At 51.3% G+C, this 17,605-nt stretch overlaps 2 protein-coding genes across 4 annotated transcripts; both read left to right on the forward strand.

The window, feature by feature from the left end:
• Window positions 1–21: 21 nt before the first annotated feature.
• Window positions 22–6,802, forward strand: LOC311500429 (uncharacterized protein). Of its 3 annotated transcripts, XM_084561835.1 has the most exons (4): window positions 30–105; window positions 548–1,079; window positions 3,189–3,822; window positions 4,381–6,802. In XM_084561835.1, exons 3-4 carry the CDS (start codon window positions 3,242–3,244, stop codon window positions 5,249–5,251), a joined length of 1,452 nt encoding a protein of 483 aa, XP_084417961.1. In that variant the 5' UTR covers window positions 30–105; window positions 548–1,079; window positions 3,189–3,241; the 3' UTR covers window positions 5,252–6,802. The 3 variants fall into 3 exon arrangements, with proteins under 3 accessions (XP_084417962.1, XP_084417961.1, XP_084417963.1); XM_084561836.1 differs by lacking the exon at window positions 548–1,079 and having other exon boundaries at window positions 22–105; XM_084561837.1 differs by lacking the exon at window positions 30–105 and having other exon boundaries at window positions 361–1,079.
• A 715-nt stretch (window positions 6,803–7,517) lies between these two features.
• prkn (parkin RBR E3 ubiquitin protein ligase) lies at window positions 7,518–15,661 on the forward strand. Its single transcript, XM_084561846.1, has 11 exons — window positions 7,518–8,714; window positions 8,844–9,007; window positions 9,093–9,348; window positions 9,511–9,770; window positions 9,889–9,972; window positions 10,118–10,233; window positions 10,321–10,457; window positions 14,701–14,762; window positions 14,839–15,069; window positions 15,155–15,272; window positions 15,349–15,661. The coding sequence occupies exons 1-11, from the start codon at window positions 8,660–8,662 to the stop codon at window positions 15,450–15,452; spliced, it is 1,587 nt and encodes a 528-aa protein (XP_084417972.1). The 5' UTR covers window positions 7,518–8,659; the 3' UTR covers window positions 15,453–15,661.
• The last annotated feature ends 1,944 nt before the right edge of the window (window positions 15,662–17,605 follow it).

Genomic DNA, 17,605 nt, shown 5'->3' on the forward strand with positions numbered 1-17,605 from the left:
TCTTCCCATGATGCTTTGTGTCCACGTCCGCTGCTTCCTGTTTATTGTGACCGTGTCCGCCGGTGGATTTGACATTTAACGCCGCTCCGCCGCCTCCAAAACTCGGTGAGTACCGGCTCCAGACCCGGTTTTGCTCCAGAACCGGACGGCGCCGCGGGAAGCCGTCGTTTGTTCTTTTATTTTGACAGTATAAGTTTCGGGAAGAGAAAATCCCACCTCTGCTTCCTCATCACTGACAGCACCGGAACTCCACTCAGAAAAACACAGTTTTAAACATTCTCGTTTTGCCATCAACAGCAAATCATTTTAAAACAATTTGAGACATTCTTCGAAATAAATACTTGTGTAGATAAATTCGGCTTTGGGACATGCGGACATTGAGCGGTAACAGTGGCTAAATGTGAGCTTTAATAATGGATGCCCAGCGAGCAGCCGCCCTCGGCTGGTTATTCACAGTCAAATAATCACGGACATAATGAAAAGAAACTTGATATTTATGTCTCCGTTAAATGCAAATAAAACGCTGATCTGTGTATTTAACCATCAGATGCGGTAGGACCAAAGAACGAGCCGTTTAAAACCGAACTGTACTGGCGCGGACGAAGCTCCGCCGACCGGCCGGGACACTCTAAAAACCTCCAATTTATGAACGGAGTTCGGTGACGCGTCGTGAACGCGTCAAAGCGGGACAGCCGCTGTGAACGGAGGTCACGTGACCTGATGGGGCTCAGATGCGGCATAAAGACCAGAGGTCAGAGGTCACCCTGATCCATTGACCATCAGAGGTATCGAACAGCTGCAGGTCCTTTGATGACAGAGTTAGCATGCTGGCTAGTTAGCATGCTAGCAGCAGCCCCCGCAGTACCGCCTCGTTCCAGCAGGTGGAGTCCAGTCTGTCCTCTGGTTGATGAGGAGTAGGAGAAGAAGAAGATGTTTTCATTCAGTTCATGTGAAGATTGATGAGATCTTCTCAAGATCTTCTGAACAACACCCAGAACCCTAGCACCTAGAAGAACCAGAACCATGAATATAAATAAACTGTCAGTTTAAACATCAGTCAAACATCAGTTGTATCACAGGTGAGTCAGCTGCTATGATTCAATATAAGAGACACCACGATGCATTCAGGTAGCAGTGGATACCTGTAAACAATGAAGACTGAAAGCCCCCCCAGCAGCCTAGACCTGTAGCACATGGTACGCCCCCCAGCAGCCTAGACCTGTAGCATGATGGTACGCCCCCCAGCAGCCTAGACCTGTAGCATGATGGTACGCCCCCCAGCAGCCTAGACCTGTAGCACATGGTACGCCCCCCAGCAGCCTAGACCTGTAGCATGATGGTGCGCCCCCCAGCAGCCTAGACTTGTAGCATGATGGTACGTCCCCCAGCAGCCTAGACCTGTAGCATGATGGTACGCCCCCCAGCAGCCTAGACCTGTAGCACATGGTACGCCCCCCAGCAGCCTAGACCTGTAGCATGATGGTGCGCCCCCCAGCAGCCTAGACCTATAGCATGATGGTGCGCCCCCCAGCAGCCTAGACCTGTAGCATGATGGTACGCCCCCCAGCAGCCTAGACCTGTAGCACATGGTACGCCCCCCAGCAGCCTAGACCTGTAGCATGATGGTGCGCCCCCCAGCAGCCTAGACCTGTAGCATGATGGTACGCCCCCCAGCAGCCTAGACTTGTAGCATGATGGTACGTCCCCCAGCAGCCTAGACCTGTAGCATGATGGTGCGCCCCCCCAGCAGCCTAGACTTGTAGCATGATGGTACGTCCCCCAGCAGCCTAGACCTGTAGCATGATGGTACGCCCCCCAGCAGCCTAGACCTGTAGCACATGGTACGCCCCCCAGCAGCCTAGACCTGTAGCATGATGGTGCGCCCCCCAGCAGCCTAGACCTATAGCATGATGGTGCGCCCCCCAGCAGCCTAGACCTGTAGCATGATGGTGCGCCCCCCAGCAGCCTAGACCTGTAGCATGATGGTGCGCCCCCCCAGCAGCCTAGACCTGTAGCATGATGGTACGCCCCCCCAGCAGCCTAGACCTGTAGCATGATGGTACGCCCCCCCAGCAGCCTAGACCTGTAGCATGATGGTACGCCCCCCCAGCAGCCTTGACCTGTAGCATGATGGTACGCCCCCCAGCAGCCTAGACCTGTAGCATGATGGTACGCCCCCCCAGCAGCCTAGACCTGTAGCATGATGGTACGCCCCCCCAGCAGCCTAGACCTGTAGCATGATGGTACGCCCCCCCAGCAGCCTAGACCTGTAGCATGATGGTACGCCCCCCAGCAGCCTAGACCTGTAGCATGATGGTACGCCCCCCCAGCAGCCTAGACCTGTAGCATGATGGTACGCCCCCCCAGCAGCCTAGACCATCAGTACAGATGGAACACATGGAGGAAAGGTTAACTGAGGAGGTTCAGAGAACACAGGTGTAGGTTGCGTACGTGGGTTATGGTGTCTATGTCCTGCTGTACTCTGAAAGAGCCTTAACTATCAGCTTTATCACAAACCTTCATCCTGAACCCAGACTGGGAGCTGGTTCCTCGGGAGAAGGTCCTGGTAGCTAATGGCTCAACCTCCTGTTCTACTGGAGAAGCTCTAGGAACCACCAGGAAGACAGAACCTTATTGGTTCTGGTCTCCGAGAACACATCAATAATTAACAACATGATGAATCATCATCCTCCTCCTCATGTTCAATCATCTCCTGAGTTGATTCTAGTTCAGATCAGTTTCTAGTTTAGTTTGGTTCTCAGCTCCAAGACCAGAATCTTTTAAAAGGCTCTCATTACTAATGAACAGACATCACTGATTCATGTGATCATTTCTACTAGTGGTTGAATGAAGGAGTTAAACTCCTCACATCAGATCTCTCCAGTGCGTCCTGGGTGTGTTCACACCGTAGTTGACGCTGCTCACTTGTGATTGGATGTAGTCTTTAGGGTTTAGACTCATGTTAAACTGTTGGAGGATAAGATAACGGGAGATAAAGATAAAATATTTTCTGTCAATGAATCAATAAATGAAGCGGTCGATATTTGTCCTGTTAAATGTTTAATAAAATTATTACTGACTAAAATAAGCATCTCGGGGTTTTCAGTCTTGAGTTGACGATAAAGGTCTGTTGGTGTTTTTGTCGGTGATGAATGAATCTACTCTTCCTCTCTCCTCCTCCTCCCCAGGCTTCTAGCTCCTCAGAAGCTCTTCTCTTGTCTCCTGGGTTCAGCCAATCAGGATGGAGGACTCTGAGACGGAACTGGCTGTGTCGGAGTCGGACGCCCTGGGAGCCGACTTCATCACAGTGGAGCTGGACACGCAGCCCATCGAGTACGTGGTGAAGTGGGCGGAGGTTGGCTCCAAGTTCACCATCTCCTGCGTGAAGAAGGACTCGGAAGACCCGTCGGACCTGACGCCCGACCAGCTGAAGATTGAGACGGACGAGGCCTTCTTCGCGCCCTATGAGGAGGTGTACCCCTGCGAGGTGACAGAGCAGAGCGTGGAGATAAAGACGGACTCCGACGAGGACGACGATGATGCTGAGGAAGAGCAGGAGGTGCTGGTGGAGGCAGGAAGCAGCCAGCTGGAAGGTGAGGCCGACTCCGATCAGGCTGACTTCGAGCTGGACGAGCGGCAGTACCGCTGCAGCTACTGCGGGAAGTGCTACAGCCACGCCTCCAGTCTGTACCGCCACCAGCAGACCCACACCGGGAAGACTGCCGCCGCCGCCACCCCGCCCTCCAAGAGGACACTGGAGCCGACGCACCAGGACGCTCGCTACACCTGCCCCCACTGTGGCATGAGCTTCAAAGGCAGCAGGTACTACCGGCCCCTAATTGGTTCTGGTCCAACACATTTAGATGGTTCTAGTCTGAATCGATGAATGGTTCCGGATGTCGGTGGATGGTGGTCTGATCCAGTCTCTGGATGAAATGTCCTCAATAAGGGACACAATGAAATAGTAGTCTCATTAATGATGGGAGATGTTCTCCTCTGATATCGGGTTCAATGTGTTGCCCATGGACACTTGGGTAGTTTGAGGAGCCAGGGATTGAACTACCGTCACATTAGTAGAAAACCAGTAGATTATAGATGACTTCAAAGATGGGGACAATGGTGTGTCCTGGACGACAACATGAGACAAAGATTAACGGCTCAGATTCTACACCGGATAGGACGGGAAGGACACCAAGACACCGAGGGAGTAGACTAGGGGACTGGTGACGGAGGACGCCTAGAACTAGGGGACTAGTTTTTCTGTTTTTAGTTTTCTATTGTTGTTGGGTAGAATCCAGAGGTTTTTAGTCAGTTTGTCGATGAGTCTCAAAGCTAACCCTAACCAGGTGTCTTGATGTCTTGTTTGTCTTGACCTGTCAGGATGCTGGGGAGTCACCTGCGGCTGCACGGGAAGCGGCGCATCCACCCCTGTAACATCTGTGGGAAAGAGTTCAATCACAGCTCCAGCCTGTCACGCCACCGCCTCATCCATAAGAAAGGCAAAGGGATCCCCAAGGAGGTTTCCCTCAGCCCCAACATGGCCGCCCTGCGCCACTCCCTCAAGGCCGGCGGCAAGAACAGAAAGACCAAGAGACAGCAGCACGCAGCGACCACTATCGTTCAGAGTCAGGCCAGCGATAAGTTCTACGCCTGTCCTCAGTGCGACATGAGCTTCAGGACGTCCACGCAGCTGTCCAAGCACCAGGTGACCCACGTCAAGGAACTGCTGGACAACTACACCCCTGGAAAGGAGAACCTAAGTGAGACCTCGTCCGACCTCAAGATTCGCCTCAAGCTCTGCTCCCGAGACAAGCCCAACTTCTACACCCTCTGCAAGAAGAACCGCCGCCGCAGGGGAGGTCGCACCGCCAAACGGGGCCCTGCCACCTCTGAGGAGGAGGAGGTAGGAGGAGGAGGAGGAGGAGGAGTAGGAGGAGCCGGTCGCCATGGCTGCAGCCAATGTGGGAAGAGGTTCAGCCACGCCTCCAGCCTGGCGCGACACCAGCAGACCCACAGGGCAGACGACGGGCATCACCAGAAGCCACTTCACTCCAAGACCGGACTCCCCACCGCCAGAACCAAGACCTACACCTGCGCCGCCTGCAACAAGACCTTCATGCACTCATCAAGCTTCTCTCGCCACAAGAAGGCGCACCTGGAGGAGGAGCAGCGGGCGCACGCCGCCACCGGCAAGCGTCGGAAGAGACCTGTCCTGGATGAGACCGCTCCGCTGGAGTCAGACTCCGAGTGATGGCGCCACGCTACGGGCTGGAGTTGGACCAGTTCTGGACCTGTTCTGGGTTGGTTCTGGGTTGGTTCTGGACTGGTTCTGGACTGGGTCAGCAGGGACAGATCATGTCTCTGTGGCAGCAGGACATCCATATATGGTCGTATGGTCGGGGGAGCTCCGCGTACAGTCATGTCCATATTTGGTCACAGCTGACTGTTAGTTGCTCTGTGATTGGACGGATTCAAAGTGTTACCAGCTGCCCTGCCCCCTTACCTGTTTGACATGGACGTTGTTCGCCACATGGACGCTCGTGTGTTTGTTTCTACATATTTCCCATCATCCCTGGGACCTGTCCGTCAGAGCAGAGCATCACGGGAAACTGAGTCCCAGCTGCAGTTAACTGTGTCTGAAGATGATCAGACGCCAGGAAGTGACTCTGAGTTCAAATGTGACCAATAAATCAACGAAGAAGAAGAATGGCTTCAAAAACTGCTGACATTGGGTTTCATCGTTTAGTTCCAAATTAATTAACAATCATTAAACTGTCAGCTGATCTGATCTGGACCTAAATTGTTGTTTCTGGACCAGAACTCAGAGACTTTCTGTTTCTTTCTGTTCTCCATCACTTCCTGTTTTATTTAATGTTTTATTTCCTGTTTCTGTGTGAACCTCCGGACAGGTCTCATCACTTCTTCCATGTTTTATTTCCTGTCCCCGCCCATTTCCTCCCTAATTGATTCTGATTGGTGGAAGTTCTTATTGGCACCATGTTCTGATTGGTTGTGTTGTAACTTTGATATTTTTTAAAAGGTTCAGTGCAGACTTGCCTGAGGACTACAACCTGTAGCCAGTCGGCCATGTTTGTAGTTGTTAGTCCGGGAGCGTATGACGACCGATGGGCGGGTTGTTGTCGTGGCGGTGTGGTGGTGTCGGTGGAGCTCCAGGGAAACTGCACTACTTATTTATGAATCTGGAACAATGTTGTAATATATAAATATAAATGTATTTAAATGTCACCGGAAAAAAAAAAAGAAAACACACACAAAAAAAAACCTACCGAGAGGCTGGGACGCTTGTTAGCAACAGCACTGTCCCTTCATCCTTTCACCGCCACCATCATCATCATCAACAGACACAAAGACGTCCAGATTTTCAAAGTTAAAGCCTTGAAATTAGTTTGTTACAACACGTTAAGACTGTCAGGAGATGGGGACACGTTAGGACACGTCTGACTGAAAGACCACGAAGGAGACGTTCGAGTGGAGTTTGACGCTGATTGAGTCTGAGACGATTAAAGACGTCCTGAGGACGAAGCGGCGCTGGGAGGACGTTTCGAGACATCTCCAGGATAAAATGGCCCTCCTCGCCCGTGTTGGTGGCAGGTGTCCTCGTTCCTTCCTCAGCAGAGTTTAGCGTGTCCAGCCATGTTGGTTCTGGTTCTGGTTCTGGTTCTGGTTCCAGTGAAGCTTCAGCTGCAGGTAGAAGCTCCGTCGTCATTGTATCGTGTTTGCAGATAGAAAATAAACCCAGTGACATGTTTGTCTCATTTTGTAATAAACCTTTGAAAGAGTTGATTCTGTGTCTGAGTCTGTTGGAGGAGGAGGAGGTGGAGGAGGAGGGGGAGGAGGGGGAGGAGGAGGGGGAAGAGGAGGAGGAGGAGGAGGAAGAGGAGGAGGAGGGGGAAGAGGAGGAGGAGGAGGAGGAGGAGGAGGAGGAGGGGGAAGAGGAGGAGGAGGAGGAGGAGGAGGAGGAGGGAGAGGAGGGGGAGGAGGTGGAGGAGGAGGGGGAAGAGGTGGAGGAGGAGGGGGAGGGGGAGGAGGAGGAGGTGGAGGTGGAGGAGGAGGAGGAAGAGGAGGGGGAGGAGGAGGAGGGGGAGGAAGAAGAGGAGGAGGAAGAGGTGGAGGAGGAGGTGGAGGAGGAAGAGGAGGAGGAGGAGAGAGGAGGAGGGGGGGAGGAGCAGAGAGGAGGAGGAGGAGGAAGAGGAGGGGGAGGAGGGGGAGGAGGAAGAAAACAGGTCAGAGGTCAGATGTATCTGCTGAACTTCTCTCAGAACTCAAACACAGACAGATGATGATGATGATGATGATGATGATGATGAACACGTTTCCATGTTACTTCCTGGACTAGTGAGGATGGGGGAGGAGTCAACAAGCGTCACATAATCAGACTGGAGTTACATAATTAATTATTATTAATTATTTATTAGTCTGTCTCTGATTGGTTCCTTCAGTCTCTTTGATGTATGTGAACAGGTTGCCATGACAACAGAACCACAACAACAGAAGTGAACTCTGGTCCCTGACAGCTGCTCATTGGACCAGCTGCTCCAGGCTGCTGTGTTCTCATTGGACGGAGCCTCCAAGCTGTCCTCAGAAGAACCGAGGCTCTGATTGGCTCTCCTCGAGAGGCAGCGATGTCAGACATTTGGAGTTGGTGTCGGAGCCAATGAGCCTTCAGGTAGAGCAGCTGATCTGAACTCACCTTGGACCTATCACGGTACCAACAGTGAAAATGGGCGCGTTCGACTTCATGCAGATCTGACTTGACGTGATGCATGCTGGGTTGTCATGCTATAGACCTCGAATATGATTGGTTAAAATGAACTGGTTCTACCCAGAATGCATCACTTCAAGTCAGATCTGCTCAGATCTGACTTGAAGTCGAACGCGCCTACTGACTCCCGTCCCGCGGGACTCCCGTGGGAATACCGTGGGAATACCGTGACTCGCGGGAGTCACGAAAAATTGTCACCCTCAAATTTGATCCGCGCCCTGCGCCCCCCCCTGCAATGGCTCTGCGACCCTCCTAGGAGGCGCGCCCCCCTCTTTGGGAACCACTGCCTTGGACCAACATGACCGTCAGACTCTGGCTCAGACGTCTCCTGCTCCAGCTCCTGAACTGTGAATGCAGGAAGTCTGAGATGCACCTGGAACACCTGGAACACCTGGAACACCACCTGTAGGACAGAGGGACAGAGGGACAGACGGACAGAGGGACAGAGGGACAGACGGACAGAGGGACAGAGGGACAGACGGACAGACGTATTCATGTTTACTGTGTCGAGTCAGTTCAAAGTTTTAAAATAATTTAGAGGTGACGGTTCTGAGGTTCTGAGTTCTGGTTCCTTAAACGGATTCCGATAAACTCACAGCAGGTCATTAACCGTCACGTGACTCTCATCCAATCAGATCACTGGAACAGATCAACACATTTCCTGTCTTTTCACGTTCATGATCGTATTGATCATGTCTCCTTCTCTCACCGTCCCGGTCCTGGTCCCGGTTCCGGTCCGTCATCGGTTGGTTCGGGTCCGGATCTTCCCGCCGGTTCGAAAAAAATAAATAAAATGTTGTCAAGTCCTTTTGGTGGCGCTCCGTGACGTCACTCCGTTCTGTAGTTCAGCTGACCGACGCCGACTACAGTCCCAGAATGCACCGCGGCCCGCAGACTGTAAACACACGAAGGACGAGAAGACGAATGATCCGTGAGTTCTGCTGTGTTCTACTGTGTTCTACTGGACCGAACTGCACCGGGTTCAGAAACTATACCGAGTAATCAACTGTTGTGTCGTCATTGTAACGACTCCCCCCCCCCCCCCCCGCGTTGTCTTCAGTGTTTGTGCGCTACAACCAGGGTCCCGGTGTGGCCGTGGAGCTGCAGGAGCAGGCGAGCGTGGCCGAGCTGAAGGAGGTGGTGGGGAGTCAGCAGGGGGTCCGACCAGACCGGCTCCGGGTTCTATTCGCTGGGAGGGAGCTGCAGAGCACCTCCACGCTGCAGGTGAGGTCAGAGATCAGACCAGACTGGGGTCATCAACATGTCCTCCACTAACCTGTCCTCCTCCTCGTCCTCCTCTTCCTCTCAGGGCTGTGACCTCCCAGAGCAGAGCACCATCCATGTCGTCCTCCTTCATTCTGGTTCCTTGTCCAACCAGCACCTCCTCCTGCAGGAGGAGAACAGTCTAAGCAGGTTGAACATCAGCTCCTCCCGCGTCTCCTCCACCTCTTTAGGCCTGGCAGAGATCCTGGAGGGGAGCACAGGAGGGGGAGGACCAGATGAGGCTGCAAGTGAGGGAGGTGGGAGGGAGGGGACAGGTGAGGGAGGTCAGAGGGAGGGGACGGGTGAGGGAGGTCAGAGGGAGGTGACAGGTGAGGGAGGTCAGAGGGAGGGGACGGGTGAGGGAGGTCAGAGGGAGGGGACAGGTGAGGGAGGTCAGAGGGAGGGGACGGGTGAGGGAGGTCAGAGGGAGGGGACGGGTGAGGGAGGTGGGAGGGAGGGGACAGGTGAGGGAGGTCAGAGGGAGGGGACGGGTGAGGGAGGTCAGAGGGAGGGGACAGGTGAGGGAGGTGGGAGGGAGGGGACAGGTGAGGGAGGTCAGAGGGAGGTGACAGGTGAGGGAGGGGGGAGGGAGGGGACAGGTGAGGGAGGTGAACGTAGCTGCAGTCATTTCTTCGTCTTCTGTAAAAGTTGTAAATTGATCCGACCTGGAAAACTACGAGTTCGCTGCAGAAGATGTAAAGAGACGACGCTGACGCTCAGCAGAGTGAGTACTGGTACTGCAGTACTAATACTACAGGATTGTAGTACTACACTTACACTTCATTTATAGTACACTTGTGCTACACCTATACTTACTACTGTAGTATTCCTCTGTCTTTCAGGGTCCTTCCTGTTGGGATGACGTCCTCCAGCCTGGTCGTATCCATGGCGTCTGTCAGTCAGACGGTTGTCAAAGCAACAAAGCTGTAAGCAGTGGAGCTACTGATTGACCAATCAGTGATCAAACAGGATGTGACATCATTTTGTCATTGATCAGTCTATTAATAATCAGTAGCTGCAGCTCAGTGTCTCTGTGTCCTCTTTGTCTCTCTGTGTCTCTCTGTGTCTCAGGAGTTCTACATGAAGTGTGCGTCCCATCCAACAGCAGAGGACGACCTCTCTGTGGCCCTGGACCTCATCATGAACAACACCAGGAGGGTCCCCTGTATCGCCTGCACCGACATCATGTAACACACAAACACACCTGAACACACACGTCACATACGCACAGTCAGGACCACATTGAGGACGTTTGTCCCCCTGTCCCCTCTAAGGCCCGTGGTCCTGGTATTCCAGTGTCCAGAGCGCCATGTGATATGTCTTGACTGTTTCCATGGTTACTGCCAGACTCGACTCAACGAGAGACAGTTTGTCCATCATCCTGAGATCGGATACTCGCTGCCCTGTCCAGGTGTGTGTCCTGGGTTAACCCTGACCCTGACCCATGTGACCCTGTGACCCTGTGACCCTGTGATCATGTGACCCTGTGATCATGTGACCCTGTGATTATGTGACCCTGTGATCATGTGACCCTGTGATCATGTGACCATGTGACCCTGTGACCCTGTGACCCTGTGATCATGTGACCCTGTGACCCTGTGACCCATGTGACCCTGTGATCATGTGACCCTTTGATCATGTGACCCTGTGACCATGTGACCCTGTGATCATGTGACCCTGTGACCCATGTGACCCTGTGATCATGTGACCCTTTGATCATGTGACCCTGTGATCATGTGACCATGTGACCCTGTGATCATGTGATCATGTGACCCTGTGATCATGTGACCATGTGACCATGTGACCATGTGACCCTGTGATCATGTGACCCTGTGATCATGTGACCCTTTGATCATGTGACCCTGTGACCATGTGATCATGTGACCCTTTGATCATGTGACCCTGTGATCATGTGACCCTTTGATCATGTGACCCTGTGATCATGTGACCCTTTGATCATGTGACCCTGTGACCATGTGATCATGTGACCATGTGACCCTGTGATCACGTGACCCTGTGATCACGTGACCCTTTGATCATGTGACCCTGTGATCATGTGACCATGTGACCCTGTGAACATGTGACCATGTGACCCTGTGATCACGTGACCCTGTGATCATGTGACCCTGTGATCATGTGACCCTGTGATCATGTGACCATGTGACCCTGTGATCATGTGACCCTGTGATCATGTGACCCTTTGATCATGTGACCCTTTGATCATGTGTGATCATGTGACCCTGTGATCATGTGACCCTGTGATCATGTGACCCTTTGATCATGTGTGATCATGTGACCCTGTGATCATGTGACCATGTGACCCTGTGATCATGTGACCCTTTGATCATGTGACCCTGTGATCGTGTGACCCTGTGACCCTGTGATCATGTGATCATGTGACCCTGTGATCATGTGACCCTGTGACCCATGTGACCCTGTGACCCTGTGATCATGTGATCATGTGACCCTGTGATCATGTGACCCTGTGACCCTGTGATCATGTGATCATGTGACCCTGTGACCCATGTGACCCTTTGACCCTGTGATCATGTGACCCTGTGATCATGTGACCCTTTGATCATGTGACCATGTGACCATGTGACCCTGTCACCATGTGACTCTGTGATCATGTGACCCTGTGACTCTGTGATCATGTGACCCTGTGACCCTGTGATCATGTGATCATGTGACCCTGTGATCATGTGACCCTTTGATCATGTGACTCTGTGACCATGTGACCCTGTGATCATGTGACCATGTGACCCTGTGATCATGTGACCATGTGACCCTGTGATCGTGTGACCCTGTGACCATGTGATCATGTGACCCTGTGATCATGTGACCCTTTGATCATGTGACTCTGTGACCATGTGACCCTGTGATCATGTGACCATGTGACCTTGTGATCGTGTGACCCTGTGACCATGTGATCATGTGACCATGTGACCCTGTGATCGTGTGACCCTGTGACCATGTGATCATGTGACCCTGTGATCATGTGACCCTTTGATCATGTGACTCTGTGACCATGTGACCCTGTGATCATGTGACCATGTGACCCTGTGATCATGTGACCATGTGACCCTGTGATCGTGTGACCCTGTGACCCTGTGATCATGTGACCCTGTGACCCTGTGATCATGTGATCATGTGACCCTGTGACCCATGTGACCCTTTGACCCTGTGATCATGTGACCCTGTGATCATGTGACCCTTTGATCATGTGACCATGTGACCATGTGACCCTGTCACCATGTGACTCTGTGATCATGTGATCATGTGACCCTGTGATCATGTGACCCTTTGATCATGTGACTCTGTGACCATGTGACCCTGTGATCATGTGACCATGTGACCCTGTGATCATGTGACCATGTGACCCTGTGATCGTGTGACCCTGTGACCATGTGATCATGTGACCCTGTGATCATGTGACCCTTTGATCATGTGACTCTGTGACCATGTGACCCTGTGATCATGTGACCATGTGACCTTGTGATCGTGTGACCCTGTGACCATGTGATCATGTGACCATGTGACCCTGTGATCGTGTGACCCTGTGACCATGTGATCATGTGACCCTGTGATCATGTGACCCTTTGATCATGTGACTCTGTGACCATGTGACCCTGTGATCATGTGACCCTGTGATCATGTGACCATGTGACCCTCTGATCGTGTGACCCTGTGACCATGTGATCATGTGATCGTGTGACCCTGTGACCATGTGATCATGTGATCATGTGACGTTGTGATCATGTGACCCTGTGATCATGTGACCCTGTGATCGTGTGACCCTGTGACCATGTGATCATGTGACGTTGTGATCATGTGACGTGACCATGTGACCATGTGACCCTGTGATCGTGTGACCCTGTGACCATGTGATCATGTGATCATGTGACGTTGTGATCATGTGACCATGTGATCATGTGACCATGTGACCCTGTGATCGTGTGACCCTGTGACGTTGTGATCATGTGACCATGTGACCCTGTGATCGTGTGACCCTGTGATCATGTGACCCTGTGATCATGTGACGTTGTGATCATGTGATCATGTGACCATGTGACATTAGGCGCGTTCGACTTCATGCAGATCTGTGCAGATCTGACTTGACGTGATGCATTCTGGGAAGGACGCAATGCATGCTGGTTAGAAATCCTGTCCGACTTGTGTCAGCCGGGGAGGGACTTACCACCACGTCACCATGTCACATGACCTTAAAATATCGCGGGAGTCTTCGCCTGCAGTCAGATCTTGCAGTTGCTTTCCACGAACTGCACGACCGGAAATGACGCCCTCATGACGTCAGGTCAAAGACGTGATTGGGCAGTTTGGGAGGAATCTCCTCATGACTATTCTGACGTTTCTCGCTTCGTTATGTTGGAATATGCGAAAATGAACAGAAATGGAAGGGATACCTTCTTATATGTGATTTCTGCAACAACGGTAGGCTGGCCTACTGAAAACGTTGTACATCTGACTGCAGTTCAATGCAGAGTTCATTTCTTCCATTAAACAGTAAAAAGGCATTTTTAACATGTTGGTAACAGTAGAATAAGTGGGATAATGGACTTCACTCCATTAGACTATTCGAAAATAAAAATAGCCTGGGCTATTGGCTCAACTGTCAGCACGCTCGCCTCCCGATCCGAGGTGCTGCTGGTTCGAGTCCGGGCGTGTGCAGAGCTCAACACAACGCAGGTTCAACACAACGCAGGTTACGTTCTATGGCTTCGCGTTGGGCCGTTTTACCATCGAGAACGCGTGCATTCAATTTGTAGAAGTGTCGTCCATTATCCTTTACTTATATCGTAGTACTGCTTCTTCAGTATCATCCTAAATTGGTTTAGTGGGTAACGAGTCAGTCTGGCGATCGGCCGTCCGTAGTTCAAATCTTGTTAACGGTTAGTAGATTTTTGGGGTTCTTCTTCACACCTGTCTGTCCAAAAATGAAAACAAATGGCATTTAATCTCCATCTCAATATCTTTCTGTGAATTCGTTTCATGGTTGAGTTACAGGTGCTAAACGACTTTGGGTGTAAAAGTAAATATTCAAATAAGTAGAATAATCAGCAGTTCATTTTGGCCAAGATTGGAGACCAAAGCACTATGCTACTTAATCCTTATTCAGTAGATTTGCTGCTATTCACAATCCTTTGCATGCAGCATGCTTGTTGTAACACGGGTATAAATTCCGGTAACTCCAAAGGTTCTATTTCGTCGGCAACAACGAATGCAAACGCCGCGAGATCCGCCATTGTTTACAGGAAGTTGACCGTGTCCGACTTGTCTGCAGCCGTTTTATGCTCCACCCCTACAGTCGGCGTAAGATCACGTTGACGTATGCACCTAAGGCTCAGACAGGCGCAGACAAGTCGAACGCGCCTATTGTGATCATGTGACATTGTGACCATGTGATCCTGTGATCATGTGACCCTGTGATCATGTGACTCTGTGATCATGTGACTCTGTGATCATGTGACCCTGTGATCATGTGACCCTGTGATCATGTGACTCTGTGATCATGTGACCCTGCGATCATGTGACTCTGTGACCCTGTGATCATGTGACATTGTGATCATGTGACCCTGTGATCATGTGACCCTGTGATCATGTGACGTTGTGACCATGTGACTCTGTGTCTACAGTGGGCTGTGAGGAGTCTCTGATCAAAGAGCTTCATCACTTCAGGATTCTGGGAGACGATCAGGTGAGTGACCATTGGAGACATGAAGTTACTCTGGAAAAACTCGTTTACCCAGAATGCCCCTCTCTCTGTCCCTCAGTATGGACGCTACTTGCACTACGGGGCAGAGGAGTGTCTGCTGACGATTGGAGGACTGATGTGTCCGTCACCTGGCTGTGGGGCGGGGCTTCTTCCACCTGACGGCAGCCGGAGGGTGGAGTGTGACAGACAGCTGGGCTGTGGCTTTGTCTTCTGCAGGGACTGTAGGCTGAGCTACCATCAGGGGGCTTGTCAGACTGCAACAGCCCCAACCACAGGCGAAGTGTCACAGGTGAGTCGTCCTCCTATCTATCACTCGTCAGAAGGATGTCTATGTGTCCCTGAACCAATCAGTTGACTCCGCCTCTCCTTCTCAGGGCTTCCTGGTGGGGGAGGAGGCGTCTCTGAGGGGGAGGTGGGACCAAGCATCGCTGCTCTTCATCCAGGAGTCAACCAAACGCTGCCCCCGGTGTTCGGTTCCTGTGGAGAGAAACGGTAAAGTCCAGTCTGTAAGGACCCGTGTTACATGCGTTTCACGATGACTGAAGCTTGTTCCTGTCTCCCCCTGCAGGCGGCTGCATGCACATGCAGTGTCCTCTGTGTCGAGCAGAGTGGTGCTGGGTCTGTGGAGTCGCCTGGAACAGGGAGTGTATGGGAGACCACTGGTTCGGATAAAGATCTACGACATCAATTCATATTGTGTTTATTATTAGATAGATAGATAGATACTTTATTGATCCCGAAGGAAATTTTTCTTTTGATAGATAGCTACTGGATCGGCGTCCTGCTCGCGCTGGCGCCGGAAGTAAACGTCACTGTGTTTTATAGATTCTGTTAAAACAGTCTGAAAAGTTTAAAAGGCAGAAATAAAAAACTTGACTGACTTGACTGATTTCATTGATGACTAATTTCAGAGATGAGTTCTCGTGCCACATGTCAGTTCTCCATCTCTGGATGAATTAGATGAAGGAAGAGTCTCTTTATCGATGAACGGCTGCCAACAGTGGTTTCAGTACAGCAATTGGGTTTCTGTGGCCCTGCAGGCTACGTCCCGTCAGTTTGATATGATTTTACTTTGAGGGCTTTCTGATGAGTAGCCTTCAGCTTCCTGAAGATCTCGGTCAGAGACGTAGAGATGAGGACGAGAGAGAGACCTGACATCTGTCATATAGTGGACTTCTCCTCGTGTTTGTAATGACACCATGAAATTCATTCATTCATAAATACCCATCACTTCTTCTAGTTTGTGTTAAATAACGGCTGTGGCTCAGTAGGTAGAGCGGGTTGTCCACGAACCAGAGGGTTAGCGGTTCGATCCCCGGAACGTGCCACATGCCGAAGTGTCCTTGAGCAAGACACTGAACCCCCAGTTGCTCCCAGTGCGTGGCACTGGTGTGTGAATGTGTGTATGCTTGTGTGAACGAATGGGTAGATGTGTCTGAGACTGTAAAGCGCTTTGAGTGCCAATAGGTAGAAAAGCGCTATATAAAAGCAAGGCCATTTACCATTTACCATCAAGGTGAGTTGGTTTACTCCTGACTCTGGACTTATGGGTAATGTAATAATAATAATACATTTAATTTATAAGCGCCTTTCAAGACACACAAGGACACTTTACAAAACACAAGGACACAAAACAAGACAGAGCAGAAAAAAATAAAAAAATAAAAATGGAACAGTGCAGTCACGGGGAGTAAGCTTTCTGGAACAGGTGGGTTTTGAGTCGATGTTTCGGATGTCCGGTGGGAGTGAGTTCCAGAGTTGGGGAGCAGAGCAGCTGAAGGCTCTGCTCCCCATGGTACTGAGGCAGGCTGAGGGCACAGAGAGGTGGATAGAGGAGGAGGATCTGAGGGAGAGGAAGGGGGTGACAATGTGGAGGAGATCAGAGAGATAAGGAGGGGCGAGGTTATGTATGGCCTTGAAGGTGTGGAGAAGAATCTTGAAGTCAATCCTGGATTTGACTGGGAGCCAGTGATTGTCCACTGACACAAGAAGTCAAAGCATCTTCATCTCGTCCAGCAAACGTGTGATTGCTCAACCCCATAGACTCAGCTCCACCCACTGATAACCACAAACCTTTGAGCAGCACAGACCAATGTCAGCTGACTTCGTGGTTTATCGTCCACAAAACAGACTTCAGACCCAGATCAAGTCGGCCAGGACCAGGAGCTGAAGACTAATCCAGGACAGAGACAGTCCTCAGATCCGATGTCAGATCCTGGACCTTGTCTGGACTCGGGTCAGAGCCAATCCAGTTCAGTTCCTGCTGGACAGAGACTGAACAGAACCAGGATGAAGAAGCAGACCCGGGTCAGTCTGACAGGTCTGCAGAACCCCGGACTGGAGCTGGATACGACAGGAAGCAGCAACACCCCCCAGGTCAGTGTTGTTTTCCTCTTAGCTTCCTCTGGAGCTTAACTGGTCATCATGATTAATAAAGTATCTTTAAAGACAAACAATTGAATCAGAATGACTGGAACCAAAAACCAACAAAACAAACAGATTCAAATAAATAAACCCCACTTGTCTGGATCCTCCAGCTGGACAACCTCCCGCCCATTAACACTTTAACAACTCATCATGTCTCTGCTTGTCCTCAGGTCTCTGGGTGTCCTCAGATGTCTGGTTGTCCACAGGTCTCTGGGTCCTCGGTGTCAGCGTCACACTCCCACAGTCAGTGGAACCAGAGAAGAATCAGACTGAGTGGTGAGTCCAGTGAATGTGGATCTGAATGTCTTCATGCTCAAACCAAGTACAGAGGTCTGGCTGAGGATGAGGAAGATGACGAGGAGCAGAACGACAAAACCGATGGCGCCAAAAACTACCAG

Source organism: Chelon labrosus (genome assembly GCF_963514085.1).
Source record: "Chelon labrosus genome assembly, chromosome: 15".
NCBI lineage: Eukaryota > Metazoa > Chordata > Actinopteri > Mugiliformes > Mugilidae > Chelon > Chelon labrosus.